General features: G+C 36.3%; 1 protein-coding gene across 4 annotated transcripts; it reads right to left on the bottom strand.

Moving 5' to 3' along the window:
- Positions 1-6,452: 6,452 nt before the first annotated feature.
- On the bottom strand, positions 6,453-11,742 carry LOC113309561. Of its 4 annotated transcripts, none has more exons than XR_003340665.1 (3): positions 10,633-11,742; positions 8,442-8,876; positions 6,453-7,103 (listed from the first exon to the last, which is right to left on the bottom strand). XR_003340665.1 is itself a non-coding variant. In XM_026557999.1 (3 exons), exons 2-3 carry the CDS (start codon positions 8,526-8,528, stop codon positions 6,789-6,791), a joined length of 402 nt encoding a protein of 133 aa, XP_026413784.1. In that variant the 5' UTR covers positions 8,529-9,153; positions 9,242-9,552; the 3' UTR covers positions 6,453-6,788. The 4 variants fall into 4 exon arrangements, 2 of the variants coding, with proteins under 2 accessions (XP_026413784.1, XP_026413783.1); XM_026557999.1 differs by lacking the exon at positions 10,633-11,742 and adding an exon at positions 9,242-9,552 and having other exon boundaries at positions 8,442-9,153; XR_003340664.1 differs by lacking the exon at positions 8,442-8,876.
- Between the last annotated feature and the right edge of the window lie 9,366 nt (positions 11,743-21,108).

The raw sequence follows: 21,108 nt of genomic DNA on the forward strand, positions 1-21,108 counted from the left end.
ATGATTGAGAATGTGAGAATTGATTTCTCTAGGTTCTAGGGTATAGAAATGGTTGGGCCGGATGTTTGCACCCAGTAACTTCAATAAGGGCAACCCAGTCCGTATTTGGCTTGTCGGTTTCAGAGAACCGACAGCTTAATTCTCTGTTCAACTGTCAATTCTAGGAGACTGACAGTTTAATTACCAGCATAGCTCCTCTTGCACAATCTATCCTGCTCCAAATATCGCCTGTGAATTGACCTTCTCGCTCCATTTAGCTCCAATTGAACGTTTTCTTCTTCTTTCACTTCGAATGACTCCAAACCACTTAATAACTCAAAACAAAACATAAGGCACATAATTTACGAGAAAACTCAAAAAGAAAGAATACATTGATAAATATCAAGGTGTTTACAACACCTATCAGCAATACACCTCCACTAATTCAACTTCACAGGCCCCATGCATGTGTTCATCACCATCTCTTCTCTAGCTATTAACAAATTCTCCTTCTCTTCCAGCTTCAGATCTCAACAAAATCCTCGCAAAAACTCATCTATTTCGATTCAAAACAACACCAACAGCTCCATCTTCTTAATCATAATCATAATCTTCTCCATCTTCATAATCATAATCTCCAACAAACATCCACTCTTCAGTTCTCATGAACTCTCCTGGATTCTAGGGTTCGGTAATAGTTTGGGTTTAATACGTAAACGCCCCACTATTGGATAAATCTCCTTAAGTTTGAGCCCCATCTTTACGAGCCTCTCATTAGGACCATTCCCATCTATGGGAGGAAAGCGCAATTTTGGTTGGGCCGCTGGCAGTTGAAGCAAGACCACTGGCGTTGGATGGTCAGATAGGGGCGGAGCTAGCCCATTGCAAGGGGTTGCACTTGCACCCCCGCCCAGATGGCTCTAAAGCCTATTTAAGCCCAATCAGAGAAATGTTTTGTATATGTAAGCCCATTTTTGCTTTTTTGCACCCCCTAATTTTTTTTTTTTTTTGCTTCCCATAGCAAATTTTTGCACCCCCTTCCCACAATTCTTGGCTCCGCCCCTGTGGTCAGCGGCGGGTGGTTGAAGAAGAACCGCCAACTGATAAATCCTCAATGACTCTATTTCCAATTACTACAACTCTGAAACACTATAAATTTTCACAGTTCAAATCATTTTCACTCACACCACTCTACTCATTTCATCTTAATTTCCCAACTCATTGGGGTTGGATGGTCAGTTGTCGATGGTTGAAGAAGCAACGACCATAACTTTTAAACACTATAAATTCTCACATTTCAAACCATTTTCACTTACATTAATTCATTCTTTTCTTCCTAATTTTTCTCTTCAAATCTATTTGTTCTCTAAGATCCTTTGTAAAAACTAGTTTACGAGATGAAAGAATACTGGCGCCTGCCACAAATGTCGATTATACCCAAAATCATGGTCCAATATTTTCTTCAAGAAATGTAGTTGCTGGTCCAGGATTAATTACAGGTCATGTATCAGTGCACCAAGACCGATCCTGATATCATAGGGATGGCCATTTTCCCCACCGAAACCCATCCTCATGAGTACCCACCCCGTTTGGTTAGGGTTTTACCCGCATAAATCGGGACGGGGTTGGGTACGGGTAATACCCGCTGGCGTCGACATGTGGGAGAGTTATTTGAAAAAGAAAGATAAAACTTAATCAAAATCAACCAAATTAAGTTAGACGATGAAAGTTTAAGAGACAAAATGGATTTGTGTAAATAAATTGTCAAACTATTTAATCGGTGACCGGTAAATTCACGGTCAAGCGGCCCAAAGCCATCAACGGACAAACGTATGACCCCCAATACCAAAAGGTATCAAAAATTACGAACCAAACACTAATTTGCTTTCTCCTCGATGAGGTTATATTCATCAAACTTTGAGTTTACAAGGGCTACACTACAAATAAAAAAATGAACAGTAATGTCATCTATAAGACTATAATCATTTTCAACCCAAATCTTGAATCCTCATCGAACTGGAAAACAGAATGGTTTCAAATGATTAATAATAAGAAACCTTAGATTTTTTTTTGACTCAGAAAGGGCAAAGTTTATTAAAAAACCTGAACATCACTAAGGAAGTAACGATATTGGTAAAGAACAGTACAAAGACAGACTAGATGTCTGCTATGAAAGCAAAGAATGAAAAGAAACAAAGTAATACAAATTTCTATTGAATTACAGCATCTCAGTTATGTAGCACCATGGTTAATGAAATTCCTTCAAAAATTGCAGTTCCCACACACCAACTGAAGATCAAGGTTTTACACTATCTTTCAGTTTCACCATTGAGTTATATATTCCATTGAAAACTCTTGAATTTCTTTCAATCCAAACTGCCCACCAAATTGCAAAAGGAATTATGTCCCAAATTTTACTTTTCAGACTTAAGTTCTTTCCCTTTTTTTTTTCCTCTATTCCCAAATTGTATCTCTTACACTGCCTTGAAATGCTCACTACAGACCATATCCACTCAAGAAATAGTACCAGAGTTCCCTAGTTGTATCACAATGCAAGAACAAGTGATTATTTGTTTCATCACTCTTCTTGCATAACAGACAACCATTAACATTAAAAGTATTTCTCAAGGAATCCATTGTTGGTGCAGCATTGTAACAAAGTGACCAAACAAAAAGATTACCTTTTGTGGAATTTTGGGATTCCACACACTCTTATGAGGAAATACCAATAAACCATCATCCTCCAAAGACTTATAGCATTCTGAAACAGAGAATTGTTTTTTGCCATTCTGCCAAATCCTGTGATGTTCACCTACACCATTGTTGAATGTAGATAACAAGCCAATATATGTGTAACATCCTCAATCTCTACATCCTTCAAATTCCTGCAAAAAGCAAAATTCCAGCTTTATCCAGCTTTGAAATTCATCACCTCCTGAATAGTTGCATCTTGTAACCTTCTCAAGTTGTACAAATTTGGAAACAAGACTTGTAGAGACTGTCCATTCATCCATATATACATCCTTCCAGAAAAGTATTCTATGATCCCCACTATTCACATGCAATGTAGAGTTTTGCTCCACAAGATTTCTACACTTCAAAATTCCAGTCCACAGGTTGTTACCCACTGACCTGTTTGTTGGATTTGGTAAGAAAGCTTTTTCATCGCCACCAAACTTGTATCTAACCACTTTCCTCCAGAGAGCTTTTTCTTCATTGCCATACCTCCAAATCCACTTAGCATGTAAAGACTTATTCATCAACCTCAACTTTTTAATTCCAACACCACCACCTTCCTTTGGCAAGTTAACTTTTTTTCAACCAACCCACCCTTTTCTAGCTTTCTTATTCACAGTACCCTATAGAAATTGTCTCATAATCTTCTCCATTTACTTCTCAAATGATTGGGGAATTTGAAAGAGAGATAAGTAGTATAGTGATAGACTAAACAAAACATTTTGGATCAACATAAGCCTTCCACTTTTTGAAAGATACTTCCTTTGCCACATACTTAATTTCTTCTGAAAATTTTGAAGAATAACATCCCACACTCCCACTGCTTTTGACTTACTAACCAAAGGGATTCCTAAGTATTTCATAGGAAAAGAAGTAATTGGACAACCAAAGATAACTGCACATCCATAGCATTCACAGCTTCTCCAACTGGTACCAGAGCACTCTTTTGAAAATTCACCTTCAAACCAGAAACCAATTCAAAACCCAACAAAATGTTTTTTAGATTTCTCACCTGCTCAATACTGTCATCTAGAAATACAATTAGATCATCTGCAAATTGCAGATGGTTTATCTCAAAAGCTTCAAATTATGGCTTAAAACCAGAAATTAAATGCAAAGCAGCAACTTTCTTCATCATAACATACAATACCTCCACAAAAAGAATGAATAAAAATGGTGACATTGGGTCACCTTGCTCTAAACCCTTGGTACTCCTGAACAAATTTGAAGCAGTGCCATTGATAGCCATAGAAAATCTAGTATTAGAAAGAAACCATCTAATCCAATTCCTCCAAACATTACCAAAATCAAACCTAGACATAGTGTAATCTAGACAACTCCAATTCACATTGTCAAAAGCCTTATGTAAATCCACTTTTACAATCAAACCAGGATTTCCTTCTCTCTAGAATCAATTAGTTCAGATGCAATTAGAATGCCGTCACTAGTTTGTCTACTATCAACAAAAGCACCCTGGAACTCAAAAATAATTGAAGGAAGTACTTGTTTCAACCTGTCAGCTAGAAGTTTTGAAATAATCTTATAAATCCCACCAATGAGACTAATAGGCCTGAATAGATGCATAGAAGAAGCACCATCACACTTAGGAATTAGGACTATATTAGTACAATTTAACCTCTAATCAATATCACCAGTATGCTCAAATTCTTTCACCACTGCCATAAGCTCTACTTTGATAATATCTCACACTGCCTTGAGAAATTCCATAGTAAACTCATCTGGACCTGGAGACTTATTCTTACCAAAGTTCGAAATCACATTTTTCACTTCATCCTCTTCAAAAGGTTTCTCCAACATTATACTTTGAATGGCACTTAAACTTGGCAGTTCAAGATCATCAAAATTAGGCATAACCACTACATCTTCTTTGAATAAGTTCACATAAAAATTCTTGGCTTCCTCATTTATTCTCTCTTTGTCATGACACATCTCTCCACTGATAACCAGTGAATTGATTGCAATTGTTTTCTGCTTATAAGAAGCATTTTTATGGAAACACCTTGAGTTTTTTCCCCCTTCAGCTAACCACTGACCTTTTGCTCTAGAAAACCACTTCCTAGACAGATTTAAAGAAGCTTTCTTGTGATTAATTCTTGCCAACTCTCTAGCTGCATAATCCTCAGAATTTAAAGTATCTATTTCCTCAAGGCTGTCATACACGTCTATAAGAGTTTCATATTTATCTACCTCCTTTTGCAAAGAGCCAAAAGTTTCTCTTTCCCACTTCTTTATAAAAAACTTCATCCCCTGTAATTGCTTAGCAAGAATAAAACTTGGACTATACTGGAAAGTTAGATTGACTCACCATAATTTCATATGCTCTAGAAACTCAGGATGATCCAAATAATAGTTATCAAATTGCAAAATCCGCACAAGAAAAGAACATACAATGATAATAAGAGAAAAATACGAAAAAATCAAGACTCGGTTTATGAATATCAAGAGGTGAATTTTGGGAGCAAGAAACTTTCTATATAAATTCCCCAATACTTTCTGTATAAACTTTCCCCCCAAAAAAAGATTTTTTTTTACTCCGTATGCTTCCCCACCAATCAATTTACAATTACACCCCCGCCAACTAGAAAAAAAAATAGTCGTTTGTTTTTCATAGTACCTAGTTATTTAATACTAGTTGTAATCCATTATTACCAAGAAAAATCCAAAAAAGATAAAATAATTAATCAATCATTTAAGAAATTAGCATTAAATTGCTAGTATTTTAACTACTTTTAGTATACCTATCCCAACACAAGGACTCTCCCAAGCATAATATTGTGTTCATGGTATAGTTACTAAATTCCTCCATTTTTTCTAAGTTGATAAAAAATGAGGCAAAATAATAATCTCTGTTCCCACGCTAAATTTACATATTAGTTGTCTTTGTGAACCATGTCGGTAAAATCTGGATATAGATATAAATGATCTTCCACCTCACGTATAACTTGGATTTATAATTATTGATACTACAAGTGGTCATTAATTAATTTGCTTGATTTGTTGATATCATTTTACGTGGGTGAACCAGAACACGAGTATAAAATGTTTTTCAATCTCGTATTAAGGTCACACATACATACTTGATCCTTATTTTTTATAATTATTTATTTTATTATTTTATGTGAGCGAACTCAGACATGAGTATAAAATGGTCTTCCAATCTCGTATTAAGAGCACACATACATGCTTGAACATACATATGACAAACAACGTGCATTTCTTTTAAACATTTAAACAAACACACTAACTGCAGAATCTTAAATTATAAATTTCATAATGATAACTTGATCCGGTCGTCTTAAAATTTTATATGAACATTATAGACACAATTATCTATAACATATCCAAAATTTATAGCAAACTATACCTTTTAAAATTTAAAGCAGCAGCAGCAGAAGCAGATTACGTATCGTGTGCCTAGCTACCACAACCATACCTTTAAGGGTTTCCTCCTTTTAAGGGTTTCCTGAGGATTGTGTGAGAGGATTATGGAAATGTGAGGTTTGGTAAAGCCGTAGTTTCCAAGTAGAGAAAGGACTGAATCTGGATATGTTGAAGTTTTGAAATTGACAGTTTTAGAAGCAGTAATATCTCCACATGTATTGATCAGGTATAATTCAAGAAGATGAAGGATGCATAATGCGAATAAAAATAGATCTACACCTAATTACTACGACCTCCATTGTTGGATGCTAGTATTGAAACTAAACATGGCTCGGAAGGAAAGCTAACATAAAACAACAATTCAAAAAGGGGCCTAAGAAAGAGAATTAAAAAGAAGACGTTTTTGTCCCCAAACTGTTACTGTTTACAAAATTCACCAACTATAATGCTTACAATATTTCCTGGCTGAGATTGAGATGTAGTTTCTATCCTCTCATAGTCGCCAATCTCACAGCAAAGATTTGTCATTCAACAGGATAAGAAATATCTGGAAATTCAGGAATCTTGCCACAAACTTGATCTTCATATGTTATGTACATGCACACTCTTCATCATTCAATCTTGCTTCACTTGTGATCATGTTCTGACAATGCTTCTTCTTGTTGTTCTCATCAACAAAAAAAAGGAAGAATACTGGCATCTGTTGTGATCTGCAGTTCATCTGCTCGCCGTGTATCCATTGAAGAACCAGATTGCAACCCTGAGGCATAAGTCCGAGCACCAGGATGTATAGCAGGAAAACATGAAGTAGGTCCTTGAGAAAAGGCAGTCTGCTGAGTACCATGGGAAACTTCGTAAGGAACTGGATTCGAGTCCAGAGGCATTTTAAAATGTGATGGAGTACGGCTGACACCATAATTTTGGAAAGCAGCGGGACCCTGTCTCTGGTAACCGCCGTATGTGCCACTTGTTACTTGACTCACCTGCTATAAAAAGTCATAACAATACAAATAGTTCAGTTTAGTTTCAGCCTGAAAAAATGGCACACAGGCACAGGAACTAAATTTTGTGCCCCCTTATGCTAATGACATACAAAATTAGACTCGATTTTTGCACTTATCACACATTACCTAAATAAAAGCAAAAGTTTACTACCTTAAACATGCCATTCTAGATTATATGCAGTTTAGGGGAGGGGGTAAAAAGAATGGAAAAAAAATAGTCAAAAAAGATGTCACCAAAGAATGAACAATAATAATTCAAAGAAGAACCAAATGAGGCTGCTAATCCTCAAGTAAAGTCAAGGTTATATATCAATTCACCGTGACAACAGTTACCATAACTTGCATCATGTAAGCATAAAAATAAACAAGCACATATAGCAACTGGTGGGTACTAGTTTAATCTAACATGATATTAAAGGCCTCTCAGAGATGTAAATGAAATGCAGCTTATACTATCAATATGAAAGAGATCAACTAGGATTGACAGCTTTAATAAGAATACCCCCAAAGAATCCCTTTTTGATAGTTAAATAGGGTGTTTGGAACATCAAATTATCATTTCAGAAGCAAGGAAAACATCTTTCTTTGCTATGAAAAAAATAAGCAGCAAAACATCTCTCTCTATTAAAAAAAGGAATAGAATTGAAGAAAAGTTACTAATTTCCCACCACAAACAATAATAACCAGCTCCCTACACACCATCACCATGCTACAACCGCAACTATTTCTAGTTTCTAATTTCTGTTTTCTTCTCATAACATAAACTAAAGCAATGGAATAGTTTTTTACCTTTGCAGAATGTCTATTTTTAAGGTCCAATGTGGCATTTAATCAAACTTACATCTAATCCTAAGGTTTCTCTTTGCAAATGAGCTTCTACAAGTTCTTCCAAAGGCTCCTACTGTGCCCCAAAAGTACTTGCGTTGTTGCCAAAATGGTCCTGATTTAGCAATTTAAGAAATTAGGTTTACACACCAGCTTAATATAGTCCAGAAGACTCTATTGAACAGCTTCTCAATCACTGATCCATGCCCTAATATAACCATGTGACAACCTGTTTAATCTAGTCCAGAAGACTCCACCGCACAGCTTGTAAATTACTGATCTATGCATTAATAGCACAATGTGACTTTAAGCACACAGATCCCAAAAGGGAGGCCTAGAATTTAAACTGAAAGAACTTTGAAGCAAATAAAACAACATGTGCAGCTCAACAAAGACAAGTACACCAAAATTTGTTCTTGTAGCTGTCCTTGTTTGACATGTGCATGTGTGTGACGGTGTGCAGTTTACCCAAAAGCCACTAAAGAAACCCCAAACCTGAATAGTAGGCAAACCAGATGAAATGGGTTCTTGTCTCCATGACATGGTGCTGGTTGAAGTGGGTTCTGCCGTTTTGGTCTCCATGATGATCAAGCTAATTCAGCTAGCTCCAACCAAATTGACCAAATTCGAATCAGGACCAGCGTCATCTCCATCTCCTCTGATCCTTCGATTGCAATATTCTTGGACATGTCTAAGGGGGTTTAAGAATATCCCGAATTCTCCAGGGGATCTGCCTTTCTTTTGTTGGTAAGTATGCGCACCACCTGTTGAGAATCACCTTCAAGCTACTTTACTAAAACCTCTTTTTGACTGTCCACTGAGTTCCAACTCAGAAACTGAGAGCTTCTGCTGCCAATGAATTTGAGTGCTGGAGAGTCTGAGAACCAGCCCCCTGAATTGACTAGCATCATTCTGAAGCCACTGCAGTACCTATAGAGAACAGGCAGACTCTCAATTGACCCATCTACATTAATTTTAATCCAATCATTTTGAGGGGCATCCAGTCTCTTTGAATCCAAGAGGAATTTTCTAACTGTTCAGGAGAAGAGTTAATGCCATCTATAGATATTTCTTTATACATTCTCAACCCTTTTTGAACAGTAATTGTGTTATCGAAGACTTTTCTATTTCTACTCTTCCAATTTGCCCACCAGAAGCACAGACCAATGGAGCAAATAAACTTACCATCTGGTTGATGCAACCACCTCTGCATACAAACTATGAATGTTATTCATGAATCCAATGACCTCTGAGCACCAAGAGAGAAGAAAGTAGAAATGGTTTGGTGGCCTCACAATGAAGAAAGAAATGTGAGATGGTTTCATCATGAGTTCCACACAATGGACAACTCTTATCAGCTCCAACCATAAACCCACCCGCATTGGCCTTAGTTGTCAGATCATAATGAATTAATCTCCAACTACCCTCACTGCATACCCAACAAACCTCCAGTGGAATCTACAACACAGGAAATGGACTTCCCATAATGGGTCTCCCATTACACTCAGCATGGACCATATAATATAACACAGGACTAAAACAAGAACAATTTGTATCAGTTAGATGGTAAAAAACCAATGTTTACGAAAAAATTCCATCCTTCTCACTTGAGTTACAATCACCATAAGAAACTTCAAATGCAAAGAAAATCATTCATGTTCTCGTAGATGTTTTCTAATTGTTCTTTTTCTCTTTTCTTATCCACCCTTTTTCCTAGCTGCCTGGATGAGATTTTAAATAAGAAGAGTAGCAACTGTGTATTGCAGTTACAGCAGTTAGCTGTCGAACCAAAGGCTGAAAATTGGTTTATACAGGAACCCGTTTCAGGCAGCTGACACTCCTACCTCAACGTACAGGTAAGGTATTTTCAAAATTCTTATCCTAACGTAAGTTAAGATGCTCAAATGCTACAACTGTCCCATATCACCTCATATTCACTACTTCATATTATTTTGAAACAGAATAACAAATGTTGTACCAGATAGGAAAATATTAGACCGGTTGAAAGTCCTTGCAACCAACCATTCCGAAAAACTAGACGACGACCATATGCTTAGTGAACCATTAAACTACAAGGCACTAAGGCAGTTTAAACTAGACTAACAGTCTCAAATCTAATGCAAATGTGAAATCTAATACACTGAATACTGCCTGATCCACAATAAGAAGAAAAACAAATTTTATGTTAACAAGCAAGTGAAAGTTAGAAGCTTGCTATCAAACCGACCAATACCATGCTACAATAACTATTTCCTCTACTTTTCACCTCTGCGGAATGTCTAATTTGAAAGTCAGTATTAAACAAGGAGAGCAATTTAGAAAAGACGGAAAATACAGAACTAAACCGGATTCTGAATTCAAATTGCAGTTGAATGCATCCAAAGAATGAACAGCTACACAGAAACTAAACCCTAATTTCCACACAACGAGAAATTACACATCAGTTAGATAATCTGGGATTCAATAGTTCTAGGCAGCATACAAATGTATTCCTTCTCCGTTACATATGCTGAGACAATTGGTTGGCACTAACTTTTCATTTCGGACAAAAATAACAAGAATACAGCAAAAATTTCAAAGACAAGAGGCAAGTTGATCATAAAATCAGATAAGGTGCAACAAATATATCCCTATCAAATATGGAGTACTTCCTAATTTAACAATTTAACAGTGAAGTATGATATACCTTTGAGAGTTCAGGAACCTGTACCTCATGCTTGCTCACATGCCTCTCCAAGAAAAGCTTATCAGGTGGTACAAATAAAGAACGTAAAGAAATTTGTTCCTTAATCTGGGATAATCCTCTTCTCCAAGCTATAACTAAAAATAGCTGGATATTTGGCAATCAATGATGGATTATAACCCATTTGATTCACAAGGAAATCCATTGTGGACATTATCTTCTTCTCAGATTGCATCATGCACTGAGGATGCTTCCTAAATGCATCTTGAATGTCTTCTCCTGTCCAACCCCAAGTATTCACTTTTGTTTCCCAGGTCGCATTGGTCATGGCTATCAATCCCTGGAGACCGCGAAGAAATGTAGTTTTTGAAGGATCAAAACCCATACCCTTAATCTGTTGCACAATCTCCTCAAATTTACTGGTGCTGATCGTAAGTGCACTTGGTTGGTTCATAAGAAAGTTCGAAACATTCAATTGAGGGATACCTTCATCTCTCAAAAGCTCAATGTTGACCATCAAGTTTTTTAGATATACGTTTCCGGTAAGAATCCATGGATGGCGTCTGATAATTACAACAACATTCTTGTCAAACTGAACAATGTTTTTGAGAGTATCACAACAAGGAATTATTTTGTCTTGTAAGCTCGTCTCAAGGACTCTTGGGTCGCAAGAGAGGAAGAACTCGGCAAGGTCAATTCCAGAAAGTCCTTTAGATTTGAAAAAATCAAATTTGGGTTTTAGGTTTTTTTGAATTCCGAATTTGAGAATTTTTGGATACCAAGTAATGAGTTTGGAAATGTAAGGTTTAGTGAATCCGTGGTTTTCAAGTAGGTCTAAAACTGAATCTGGGTTTGATGAGGTTTCGAAATTGACAGTTTTAGAAGCTGTAAATAGCTTCAACCTCAGATAATCCACGTGAATTGATTAAGTAATTCACTACAAACGAAGAAGAAGATGAAGAATGGATGTACTGAACATAAACAGACCTAAACCTAACAAGAGAAACAACTGTTGAATGACTAAAGCTTAGGGTTTCAAAAGAAGTCACTGGTTGGGGAAATGCCTGATCTGGACTCCATGGAACTGGAATGTTATTTTCAGTTCAAGTTGGAGCTAGGAAGCTAGGAAAGAAGTGAAGTGAAAAGTACAAGTAAACCTTTCAATTCGGGCTCTTTTTAAGGGGCGCTACCTGTGAAGTAAGCCCGATAAGTGACAGAGCCAACCGTGTTGGATGCATGCGCCGTTTTGGAATTTGGACCTTTGATGCACCTCTGTGCACGCACCCACATGAATGATTGAATGTATCTCGAGGGATTTACTGTTTAGTCCAGAAAATCCGACCAGAATTACTGGCTAGTCCAGCGTCAAAAAATATTTACTCCCTATTCCAATTTTTTTTTGAAAAGAGTAAATTTACTCTACTAACTCTAGTATATAACATTACGTATAATAATACATATGTAGTATACTTGTATACTAGTAGTAATTAATAGTAACTAGTATGTAGTAATAACATATGTAGTATGTAATATACTAGTAGTAACTAGTATGTAGTATGTAGTAATAACATATGTAGTATGTAGTATACTAGTATACTAGTAGTAATATGTTATGTATTGATACTACATATTGACATGTAGTATGTTATATATTGATATGTAGTATGTTTGACATGTAGTATGTTATATATTGATATGTAGTATAATATACTAGTAGTATATACTAATAGTAACTAGTATACTAGTAGTAATTAGTAGTAACTAGTATGTAGTATGTAGTAGTAACATATGTAGTATGTAATATACTAGTAGTAACTAGTATGTAATATGTAGTAATAACATATGTAGTATGTAGTATACTAGTATACTAGTAGTAATATGTTATATATTGATACTACATATTGATATGTAATATGTTATGTAGTATGTTATATATTGATATGTAGTATGTTATATATTGATGCTACATATTGATATGTAGTATGTTATGTATTGATACTACATATCAAAAAAAATTGTTATGTATTGATACTACATATTTTACTACTAGTACTAGTTACTACTAGTTTACTAGTATACTATACTATAGTAGTATACTAGTATACTAGTTTAGTATAGTAAAGTAGTTACATAATTTACTAGTAACAATAAGATATTTTTGTTACTACTAGTACAGTACATATTAATATGTAGTATCACTGTATTGATACTACTAGTATGTAGTAACATACTACTAGTAACATTTACATGTGTTGATACTAATTCGACCTGGAAGGGTGTTTTAGGAATTTCTAAAATACACTTTATAGTCTCCACGAAGTTTTTGGACTAGAGAGTAAATAATCTAGTCCAAAAACATGTTTTTGGACTAGAGAGTAAATCTTTTCCACGGGTGGACTAGCCATTAACTGGGTCTGCTAGAACTGGACTAGCAAGTAATTCCTACATGTATCTTACAAGAAAATGTGATTTACAATGCACCCTGCACAGACTAGGCATACAGGCATTCCTGGCATTTGCCTTCTTATGTGTATTGATCATGGCGTTTGCCGAGCTTGCTAAAAATCGTTTGGTTAAAGATGGAATCTGTGAAGAACAATATGGTACAAGGTGGAGAAAGGCACGACTCAGTAACAAATCGGTGAGATATAACGTCAATGAGACCCGTGTCTCACTCCTTTCAAATTATTCAAAATTCAAATTCAGGAAAACTTACCATATTTTCCTTTTCCTGATTATTCTCTGGTCAAAAGCCAGTTACACAACTTACCTCAAAGGCGGTAACCTAATCACTTTTGAAATCAATGATAATAGCCTAAATATATGGATTCTTAATAACCAAATATATCCTAATATCTTCTCAACCTCTTTATCTACTCCAATCCAAGAGTTAACTTTCATAAATAATTTTTTTGGTACCGCCAAGATGGAAGGAGAGAACTCTACTCAAGTGGGAGATCTGGTTAACAAATTCAAACAAGCAGTTCTTGATCTGGGAGACACTTCTGAAATAGCAGATTTCTCTCAAGAAGGAGATAAGGAAGGGGATGAAGAAACAAAATGGGAAGCAAGCGCAATAGGCAAGATAATTACAGAAGGAAGGATGCAAGCTGACATAGTTGTTAAGCATCTTGGTTTTACTTGGCCATTTATGAAGAAGGAAGATGTGAAAATCATTGAAACTGTCCCTAACATCATGATTTTCAAATTCAGTAATTGGATTTTACTGAACACAGTCATCAATGAAAGGCCATGGAGCATCAACAAGAATCTTCTAGTGGTACATGATTACATCCCAAGCATGATATACACTGAAAAACATTGGGGTTTTCAGCAATTTTGGATGCATCTAATGTACTTGATGCCTGAGCACATGAATGTGGCTGAAGTGACAAAAATAGGTGAGCTAATGGGACAAGTCATTGCTATTGAACCCAAAGATGCAATCCCAATTGGTAATGCACCTGTCAAAGTCTGTGTCAACATAGATCTGACAAACCCATTGAGAAGAGGATTTAAAGTTGTAACTAATGCTGGTCTCTCGCACTGGATTAAATTTTTTTATGAGAGACAACCAAAAGGTATTTGCAAAGAATGTTATGTGATCAAGCATTGTCAGGTTGCATGCAAGGAAGAAAAAAAATTTCTGGAGAAGGCCCATGAAAAACCTTATTTTTTTAGGAACATGAATAATGTAAGGAAGAATATTGCTATAACTTCTACAAGAAAGGCACCTGTCTCAAAGAAGAACACCAAAGCCACTATGAAGACTGTTTGCTTTGTACCTCCTAAAAGTGGTGTTGCTGTCAATTTGGACTTCCTTCTTGTTAAGGCAACAGGAAGTAAGAATGAAGAAGAGAATAGACTTGGCAAGAGACAAAGAGCTAAAGTAAGTGAAGAAGCTGACCAGAATCCTGAATCCATTAGTACCATAATGTCTCCTAATGCAGATTCCTCAACAGCTCATAGGGTCACCACTGGAGATAACCAAATAGTAAATGTAGATAAGGGAAATCAGGTATACACTTTTCTCATATTTGTTTCTTTACAATCTCATTCTGTTTTTAATCACATTTACATTTACTTTGTTACTCTATTATTCATTAGCACCTTAATTTCCTTGCATACTAAACTTCTTAAGAATTCTCATAATTTGTTTGATGTCTGCATCATTTGTCCTTTTGCAAATATGAAAATCCTTTCATGGAATGTCCATGGTTTTAAAACTGCTTCTACTAGAAATCATTTAAGTGATCTTATCAGAGCTCAAAATCCTGACATTATATTTCTGTGTGAAACAAAAATAAGTAGAAACAAGTGTCAGCCTCTCTTAAAACAATATCAATATCCTAATTGGAGATACATTGAACCTGAAGGCTTATCAGAAGATCTAGTTTTATTATGGAAGAATGGTTTTATGTGTGACATTGTTGATTCCCATTATAATATGTTTAATGCTATAGTCCAATCTGACCCTAGTAAGCCATAGTTTCTCTTAACTTGTATGTATGGATTTTCCAACTACACTAAGAAGAAAGAACAATGGGGTTATATTCAACAGATTAGTGAGAATAATAGCATTCCTTGAGTAGTTCTAGGGGACTTAAACTTTCACTTAACTGACAGTGACACAGACACTACTTCTTCTACTGATGGTTGGGTGAATAGCATAGTTTCTAACAGTGGTTTAGAAGATATAGGCTTTGTAGGCAAAAATTATACCTGGAGCAACAATAATATGGGAACTGGGTCTATTAAATCTAGAATAGATATGGCTCTAGTTAATGGTGGTTGGAATCTTAATTTCCCTAACACTAGATTACTGACCATAGCCCAATTATGCTAGACACTGATATAACCATACCTAATTGCTGGAAACCTTTTAAATTTTTTCTCACTTCGCTCAATGATGAAACCTGTTCTGTTATCATTTCTAATGCTTGGCACACTAGTGTTACTGGTTCTCCTGGTTACCAGCTGGTTACTAAATTGTCCACAACTAGAAAGGATCTCTCCTTATGGAATAAAGAGCATTTTGGTGACATCAACAACAAGGTGAACAATCTGCAATAGGAACTCAACCAGCTACAAGAACTTCCTCAAAGTAGTAATACTGAAGATAAAATCATCAGAATCAACAATGACCTCAATAAGTGGCACAAAATTAAATCAGAATTCTATCAACAAAAGGAAAGGGATCACTTCATTAAAGATATGGACACCAACAACAAATTATTTCACACAAAAGTCAACAAAAGAAGAGTAAGGAACAACATAGATATTATTCAAGATCATAATAACAATTGGCTTCAAACTAGAGATCAAATAGCACAACACTTGACTCATCACTTCAAAAGCATCAGTACGATCATCAATCCAGTAATTGAAGATAACTTTTACTCTATTATTCCATCAATCATTACTGCGGAACGAAATGCTACACTCACCAGAATTCCAGGAAATGAAGAGATATTTTCTGCTCTCAAAAGCATGGAAAATTGGAGTTCTCCAGGGCCAGAAGGATTCCAAGTTGGTTTCTACAAAAGTCAGTGGGCAACAGTTGGAGGATATGTTTGCAATATGGTCAAGAATTTCTTTGAAACCAAATTTATCCTGAAGCAGATCAATAAGACATATATCTCTTTAATCCCCAAGAAGAAAAAGTGTATAAGTGCAGCTGATTATAGGCCAATTGGTCTATGTAACACTTCATACAAAATTGTTTCTGAAGTTCTTGTCAACAGAATGAAGCCAGTAATGGAGAAACTTATCTCCCCTTACCAGGATGCTTATGTTTCAGGGAGACTCATCAGTGATAACACAGTTCTTTCTCAAGAGATTATTCACTCAATGAAGAAGAAAAGAGGAGAGAATGGATGGATGGCACTTAAGATAGACATGTCAAAGGCCTTTGACAGGTTGGAGTGGCCTTTCTTAGTCAAAGTTCTTTCTTATTTTGTTTTAATACTGATTTTTGTGATCTTATACAACAACGCATCAGCACAACCCAACTTTCAGTTATGCATAATGGGTCACCTTGTAAAGCATTTACACCAATAAGAGGTATTAGGCAGGGTGATCCCTTATCTTTCCATGGAGTTTCTCTCAAGACAACTCATTGCAGCACAACAAGAAAATAGAATCAAAGGAATTAAAGTGGCTGCCTTAGCACCATCCATTAATCATCTGCTTTTTGCAGATGGCTGCTTGATCTTTACTCAAGCAGTGTCACCACAATCAAGAACTTATTGGATCTACTTCAACACTTTAGCTCTCAGTCAGTCCAAGTCATCAATTTTGAGAAAAGTGCAGTATATTTCAGCAAGAAAACCAAGCCAGATGTTGCAGACACAATAAAGCAGATACTGGGAGTCAAAAGCATGAACTCTAAAGAGAAGTACTTGGGGTCTGATAGACACATTTTTGTGTCTAATATGTCTCAATTGTATGCATTGTTAGTGCTCGATTTTATATTTATTGTGTTATTTTATGTCTTTGTAGGTATTTTTAGAGAAATAAGCCCTTGCGGCGAAATGGGCTCAAAAAGCAGTGTTTTACACCCCCGGAGAAATGCACCAGAAACGTCCAAGAAATATCCCGGAGGAACCCAGAAAAATTTCTATTTCAACCCCAAATTGCTAAAGGGACACCAGAACTGGATTAGGGGGAGATCAGTTTTCTTCCCAAAATTTGAATGAAAAATTTGGCGGGAAAATATTTTTTCTTCATGGCAGATTTTCCAATCGATTTTTGAAGAAGTTTCAGGTCGATTCAATGGCTGAAACTCATTGGGTATCTTCTTATGGGCTAGAAAGGATGGTTATATGTCTTTAGATCGCTCAAATTTGGCTAAATAACTCACAAGAAGAAATCAGGTCAGCACGAGCATAATAAGAACAGTTCACGGGATTACGTTATTTGGAGAAGATTTTTAGCGTGTTAAGTGCATGATTGATGTCCCGAGCAGTAGGAAGGAGTGTGTAGTTGTTAAACAAGGAAAGAAATACAGCTTATAACGCGTGGAGAATCATTTCAGAGAAGAAAATATTCGGAAGATATTTTCTTTAAACACCCAGTAATGAAGATTATATGGAGTAATTGAGGGAGATTCAACGAGCTTTAGGTGTATAAATATGTTCCCTGGGAGTACTAGAGAGGGTGTCGAGAGTTTGGGTAAGCTTGGGAGGCCAGCAGAGAGGCGCAGGAGGAGTTGCAGGAATTGTACCTGCTGCTGCTGCTGCCATTAACAAAGCTCGAAGAACACGAAGAACACACCTGCAAAGACAGTCGTTCTTTGAATAGTGGAGACTAGCGGCCGTGGGTCTTAAAAGAAAGCGTCAACAACAGTCTTATTTTCGCAGCGTCAACAGCAGTGGTATTTTATCGTTTTTCTGGACGCCGTCTGTTGGTCACAAAATCACTGTTTTCATTCTTTTCACTCTTTTAATCAACTTTTTGAGCTATAAACATGTATTTTGAACAAGTGATTAATATGAGGAGCTAAACCCCAATACTGGGATGATGGAGGAAGCCACTTTTCATGCATGTGGTAATTTTATTTAATTCCTTTATAACTATTTGCACTTTTATTAATCGTTTTATGATTTTTATTAATTAGTTGTGATGTCGTTTGATGGTGTATGCTTAGACGTGAGAGCTTTTGATGCACCATGCTTGTGATTTACAATTGGTGTTTTACAAAATCTATTTTTGGCAAATAAAAGAGTCAATATTTATAAGCTATAACTGTCTAGAATTGATAGTTGAATCGCATGAGTATAAGAATTGGTGGAATCCCGAGTCCTAGTCTCTTGATCATTGTGACACATATTTTGTACATATTTTTGGTTTTTAAATCTTTACAAGTCCGAGCAACGAACTTTTACTACCACTTTCAAAGCTATAACAAAATGGCGCCGCCGACGCAGACTTGTATATAGATTGATTTTTTTTTTTTTAGGTTTATTATTTTTTTTAGAATTGTTTGTTCCTTTTTACGTTTCTTTTTGTCTTTATTTTGCAGGTTCAAAGTGAAAACTAAGGACTTGGAGAGGAAAAAGCTTAAAGCGAAAAGCGAAAAGAGAAGAAAAGAAAGGACAATTTTAGGATTTAATTTTTAATATTTTTGAGTGTGTGAGGAAAACTGTAAAAAAAATTCTATTTATTTTGGACTTTGGACTTTAAACAATTGGAATTTATATTTTTTAACCCTACGGAAGGGTATTATTATTAAAAAAAATTATATAAACTGTGTGCAGGGAAGGACGACGATTACTATATCGTCTCGGCCCCTCGGGTTCGCACACGGCATAGGAGTCGTGGCCCGAGTCGACGACAATGGTTCATCGCCCGTCTGGTACGGGAGGTAAGTCCATCGAAACACTCGTGAATCTCCTGTAAGCGAGTTACTGTATTCCTTAAGGTGATTCATTGATTGAGGACGAATTTGGACTGTTTTTAAATTCCTAGTAAAGGGCAAGGCCTGGCCAATACAAGATAAGGGTTTGGATTTCATCACCGCTCCCTTCTTGCCCGCCTTAGGAAAACGAAACCTAACGCGAACCTAAGCTTAAAATTTGGAATAGAACGAGACCGATAGGGTAACGAGCTTAATAGGAAACTCGTTCGAAAAATATTGGTTGCTCTTTAAGCACACTCCAAAGTTCATGATGGTTTCTGTGAGTTGAATGCGTGACTGCGCCGCCTTGTGATAGCGGTGAGGCCTTGGGTATCAAAGCTCCACTGATCTTCCCTCGCCTCAATTCAACTTACTTTGACTCGGATTGATTCCAGAGGGGTTCGCTCAAATTGCAATGAATTCCCTTTCGAAAGATAGAAGCTGGTCTAGAAACAATCTAAGTGGAGCCTTCATGCTTTTTGTTTGCTAGAAATCTGTAGGTTTGCTTTGGTGGAGTCGAGTCGGCCTTGTTTGTGATTGTATAGAATCCCTCTGTAGTTTATATTTATTCGTTGTTGAATCCTTTTGAGGAGACGCCACCTGCGATGACGTTGCGATAATATATGTCTAGGAATTCTCGTTATCAAGAGACGTCTTCAGAAATGACTCTTGGTGAATATATGCGTGGGCAGCGATATATGGATACTCCAACTTTTATTGAGGAATCACCTCTAACGATCTATGAGAAATATTATAAACATAAACCATGTAGTTTGGAACAAAGATTGAGAATTCTTGAATTTCAAAAATTGTATCATGATGATGAGGATAGTGATGATGAAGAATCTGAAATATGTAGGCAGAGTAATCAGGAATTTTTTTCTCCAATTGAGCCTTATAATGATAATGTTATTTCTAGTTGAAATCCAAATAATTTTAATAATTATTCACCTATTCAAAAGGACGAGGATTTGACTAGAGATACCACAGTTTTAGACGAGGATTACGAAGCCGATAATGGTCTAGAGGAACGAGTTTATTCTGAGAATATTGTTTTAGAGTCTAGCGATTTAGAAACATTAGACTTAGACGAAGAACATGAACTCGTAGAGATTTTAAATATGAGTAAAGATGCACCACCTGATAATAACTTAGAAGAATCAATTGACCATTTTCAAGAATCTAATGATCCAGAAATAAGGGAGATTGTGACTAGTCTAGCTAGAGACACTGAAAACTCTAAGTTTGGGGGTGATTATCACCTTCCTAGTGCCTTACCTTTAACTCTTAGAAAGGTCCCTCACTTGGGACTTGACATATGTGCCTCAACCATTTTACAAGATTACCTTCATACTCGTTTTCCCGAACCTAATGATGTCCAGGAAGAAGTTCAGTCGTTAGAAACCCATCCTCTGGTTGATGTGGTTTGCCCAGGCTATGATCCCCAGATTGAATTTGTTTTCCCACCAAATAGTTTTCTTCCAACTGTGGGAACGTTTATATTCCAAATGTGTCGAATATTAAGTTGTGAGACTAAACCTAATTACTTTAGGAGATTAGGGTCGACACATCTGTTTAAGGAAGACCACCACTCTCTTTGTGGTCAGCTGTGTAAGTCAAATCTGATTGACTTTAAGGATCCCCATTTCTTCAGGTTGTTATTATTTTTAATTGAGTTTTTCCAGACTTTTAAACCTGAACTGTTGGATCTTAGCTATGAGGAAGTGCATCCAATGAAAATTTTCTATCAAGATCCTTTCATAGAACATGAACCTGAACCACAATGGGACATAGGTATCTTAATCAGGAAACTAGATAAGGGTATGCAGTACATGTTCATTTTCTTGGCTTGTTGCAGATTCCTTTTACTTGTGATAGATCTATTTAGTTTTGAAGACCCACAGTTATTTCGACTGTTTTTTTATGGTTCGAGTTGACTAATCCTTCCGATGTCTGGCTGAAGACTTTAAACTTAGCACTTCTTGGGAGGTAACCCAATATTCTCATGCAACACGGTAATATCCTTCCTTAACTCTTTTTGCTTCAAGTAGTAACAGTTTCTCCTTGTTCATGCTTTTAAT

This window comes from Papaver somniferum, chromosome 9 (genome assembly GCF_003573695.1).
Source record: "Papaver somniferum cultivar HN1 chromosome 9, ASM357369v1, whole genome shotgun sequence".
Classification (NCBI taxonomy): Eukaryota; Viridiplantae; Streptophyta; class Magnoliopsida; order Ranunculales; family Papaveraceae; genus Papaver; species Papaver somniferum.